At 40.9% G+C, this 4,346-nt stretch overlaps 1 protein-coding gene across 1 annotated transcript; it reads left to right on the top strand.

Moving 5' to 3' along the window:
• Positions 1-835: 835 nt before the first annotated feature.
• LOC113408520 (dynein assembly factor 5, axonemal-like) lies at positions 836-3,775 on the top strand (the record flags this gene model as incomplete). Its single annotated transcript, XM_026661799.1, has 2 exons — positions 836-1,092; positions 3,619-3,775. Coding segments are annotated over exons 1-2 (343 nt in total), but the record flags the coding sequence as incomplete, so codon positions are not given.
• Between the last annotated feature and the right edge of the window lie 571 nt (positions 3,776-4,346).

The raw sequence follows: 4,346 nt of genomic DNA, 5'->3' as shown, positions 1-4,346 counted from the left end.
GTGTGTGTGTGTGTGTGTGTGTGTGTGTGTGTGTGTGTGTGTGTGTGGGAAGGGGGGGCTGGTGTCCAAAGTCTATACACTTTTTATACTCAATTTAAAATGAGGATTGTTTTAGCTGGAATTAGATGAGCAATCAGGTATAGTTGTTTAGATTTACAACAGCTTTGGCTATTTTAAGAGCTTATTCAACAGAGGAGAAGGAGGAAGAAATGGTTAATTCTTGTTCATGATCAAAGGTATCACTGATTTACATATAATTTCATTCATTTGTATAATGAAATGGGTGTACTGCATGTAGGTGGCACCCACTACACACAAGCATGGTGGACATCCCCAAAATCCAAAAAAAACCCTTGCATTGATGCTGGCACCACCAGAAAATCCTACAAAGCTCTTATCCTAGGGAGAGTGGCTTCTGAGCGAAGGAAAAGTTGAATTATTCCAATGTGGATTTGGTGTAATATCAGTAATACGGGTCTCATCAACAGCAAATACAGTTCTCACTGTATATAACATCGTTCATTGGACTATCTCAAAGGGCTGCACAAACTTTAATGAACCTTCACAGCACTTGTGTGAGCTGGGCGTGTATTATCTCCACAGTTGGTAAATTCATACACAGAGAAAGTAAACAGCTTACCAAGATTAACACAGCAAGTCATTAGCAGAGTCTGAAATGGAAAAATGTCCAGACTCCTCTTTCTCTGAATATGTTAGTTATTTGTTTGAAGTCCAGATATTTAGCTGAAAAAAGATAAGCAATTAAATTATATTAATATATCTATATAATCATATTGGATACATATATTTAATTTTTTTATGCTATGTTCTTCCTATTCTCTCTATTTCGTTTTCCAATACTGAAAACTCTCCATTTCAGCCTTTGAATCTCTTTACCACTTTCTCATGAACCTTTATTTGCTTTTTTGGGGGGGCTTTAGGCAGTTTCTTAGCTACCTTGAGATCGTGATAAAAGACATATTGGCTCCTAATCTGCAGTGGTATGCTGGAAGAAGAGCAGCTGCCATCCGCACTACAGCTGTATCATGCCTTTGGGCTCTTATTGACAGTGAAATGCTTTCATCAAAAGAGGTAAACTCCTCCTTCCCCAACAAATGTACTTTAAAACCAAGGCAGGAAAACACAAGACACACATAGTAAACACAAACTTACCCTTTACAAAATTAATCCTTTAAAAAATGTAATGTTTTAAGATGTTTGCAATATTGTTGTAGCCATGTTGGTCCCAGGATGTGACTGAGAGGTAATATGGATGGGTGAGGTAATATATTTTATTGGACCAACTTCTGTTGGTAGAAGGGCAAGCTTTTGAGCTTGACAGAGCTCTTCCTCAGTTCAGGGGAAGGTAACCAGAGTGTCACAGCTAAATATAAGGGTGACAGATTGGTAAGCATAAGGGGTACACATTCATTGTAGGAGACCACTTAAAATTAAGTGGGCTGTTAACACTGCTACAGACTTAGGGCAAAGGAAGGTAGTAGGCAGTAGGGTATTTTACTCGTTGTAATGAGCCATAAAACCAGTGTCTCTCTTAAGTCCATGATTTTTAGTGTCCAGCAGAGTTATTAATTTAAGTTCCCAGGCTTGTCTTTTGAAGGTGTTGTGCAGGTTTTCTTTGAGGACGAGGACTGAGGGGTCAAATATGGAGTGATCACTTTGTGAAAAGTATTTACCCATGGGTGATATCATGTTTTCGTCTTTTACCATTTTCCTATGTGAGTTCATCTGAGAGCATAGTGATTTTTTGTTTTCACCCACATAGTTGTTTGGGGACATTTGATGCACTGGATGAAGTACACCAAGTGTTATGATAGACACGTATCGGACCCATGAATTTTGAAAGCTGTGTTGTGGGGGGTATTGATCTTCGTAGAGTGGAGATATGGCTGCAGATTTTTTTTTCTGTTATTCAGGCAGGGTCTTGTGTCCTGCTCTGTGGGGAGCTTGCTTCTGATGCTGAACTTGGTGAGGTTGGGGGATTGGAGGTTCGGGAAAGGTTTATTTCAGGAAGTGGACCCCATCAAGTATGAGTTGTAATTGTTTTGACTCTGTATGGCTTCCAGTGTGGGGTAACCAAGAAATGTATTGTCTCTAGGCAGGCACTCAGTTACCACAGAGTATGCTGCAAAGGATACACACCTTAACTCGCTTAAAACCGCCTTCACCAAAAAAGGACACTTTCTGCCAGAGAAGTAGATCATATCATGAAACGGGCCACCCAAATATTCCCAAGAGAACCTGCTTCAATACAGAAACCTCCCTCCAACCTCACATTCCTAGCTGTTACCCCACACTGGAACCCATATGCGTTATCATCAAACAATTACAACCTATACTTGATGGGCTCAACATCTTGAAAGAAATCTTTACTGATTCCCCTCTTCTGGCCTTCAAACAACCCCCAGCCTCACCAAGCTCATCATCAGAAGCAAGCTCCCAACAGACCAGGACACAAGAAGTTAGTGACACCAGACCTTGATTGAACAGCCGATGAAAAATCTGCAGACATATCTCCACCTCTACGATGATCAATACCCTCCACAATACACCTTTCGAGATTCTGGGGTCCAACCCATGCCTATCAAAATGTGTGGTGTACCTCATCCAGTGCATCAAATGTCCCAGTAACCACTATGTGGGTGAAACCAAACAATAACTATGCTTGTGAATGAACTTACATAGAGTATTTTTGTCTTTTATTATTTTTCTATCACCTGTGGACGAATACTGGGAAAAGGGAGTAGGTTTAGGCAAAGCTTCATCTAGGTCCAAGTGGCATCTTTGAATCATATTGTTTTTTCTTATACAGTTCACTGTAAGATGAGGTTGGTTATGGTGCAGGTCACATTGAGAATACTATGGGCCACAGTTAATCTACTGGTCTCATTAACATCACTCCCTCATTCTGTTTAACATTTAATTAACTATAAAGAATTGCTTTTTAAAATAAAGAAACAAGTGACATTAAAAGTGCTATTAAAACTACCTAATCTGGGGGGAGAGGTGTCTGTGATAGGCCCTGATTCAGCAGAATGCTTAAGCACAGACTTAACTACATGCATAAGCACTCCCACTCAGGGCTGGCGCTTCCACTAGGCGACCCTAGGCGGTTGCCTAGGGCGGCAGGATTTGGGGGGTGGCATTTTGCCGCCCTCGGCGGAAATTTGGCGGTGGGGGGTCCTTCCACTCCGGTCTTTGGCAGAAATTCGGCGGCAGGTCCTTCACTCGCTCTGGGACCCGCCGCCGAAGTGTCCCGAAGACGCGGAGCGGAAGGACCCCCGCCACCGAAGACCCCAGGCCCCCTGAATGCTCAGAGGAGGAGCACTGCTGCCTAGGGCGGCAAAAACCCTGGCGCCGCTCCTGCTCCCACTGACTTCGAAGGGACTACTTACATGCCTAAATTAAGCACATGCTTAAGTGTTTTGCTGCATCAAGACCATTATTATAAATATTAGCTAGCAATTGGCTTTTTAAAAATGATTTTAAAGCAGATAGCATCTTTGACAGATCTCCTGAATGTTAAAATAACTAATTAGTACACGGATTGCAAGTGACTGAAAAGCTACTATTTTAATATGACTTTTTTATTGATTGTAGATTTTTAAACTAGAAGATGCACTGATGCCTCAGGTAATCGCCACATTGGATGAAGATTCTAAAATGACTCGATTAATGGCTTGTCGCATTGTCAGTGTTATTTTAAATATCTGTGGGAAGCAGTTTGATCTAGATAAACTCAACAACATTTATCCTGGTATGATTTTTTTTTAAATGCTGTAAATATTCTTAGAATTTAAAATAATATTTTAATTCTTCCTTATAGAGGAGATGTCAGCAACTCCATAGCTAACATTGCATTTGCTTTTTCACCTAAAGCAGAGTTTTTGAGCATGAAAAATATGTGACTGGTGCATTAGGCAGGTCACAGGCTGACCCTAAAACTTTTTTCACAATCTGTCTAGCCCTTCTGCAGTTTCTATCACTGTCCTCTAGCCTTGAACCTGTGTACAGGGCCAGTATGAGGCCCAGGCATGGCTTAAGTGAAATTTAAACAGTGCATAGACCTTGTGCTGGTTCTCTACATAGAGGTAAGCGTTACCCTGAGTGAATAAATTGCTTTCCCAGCCATTCATTCCTTCACTGTCCTGTACACATGCACTATCTAAAGGAAGGCAATTTCTACATTCTTTGATCTGGTATTTTATCAGGGTCGTGGGTAATATTTTTCCTCTAATAATTTCATAAACATACAAACTTTGGGAAGAGGTTGTACAGTTTTGTGCATTTTGCAGCATTTTTGTTTGACAGGATGCACTCTAATGTCC

This window comes from Terrapene carolina, unplaced genomic scaffold, assembly GCF_002925995.2.
Source record: "Terrapene carolina triunguis isolate 2854851 unplaced genomic scaffold, T_m_triunguis-2.0 Scaffold17419, whole genome shotgun sequence".
Lineage (NCBI taxonomy): Eukaryota > Metazoa > Chordata > Testudines > Emydidae > Terrapene > Terrapene triunguis.
The sequence above is the reverse complement of the archived record's forward strand: the minus strand, read 5'-3'. Positions and strand labels throughout refer to the sequence as shown.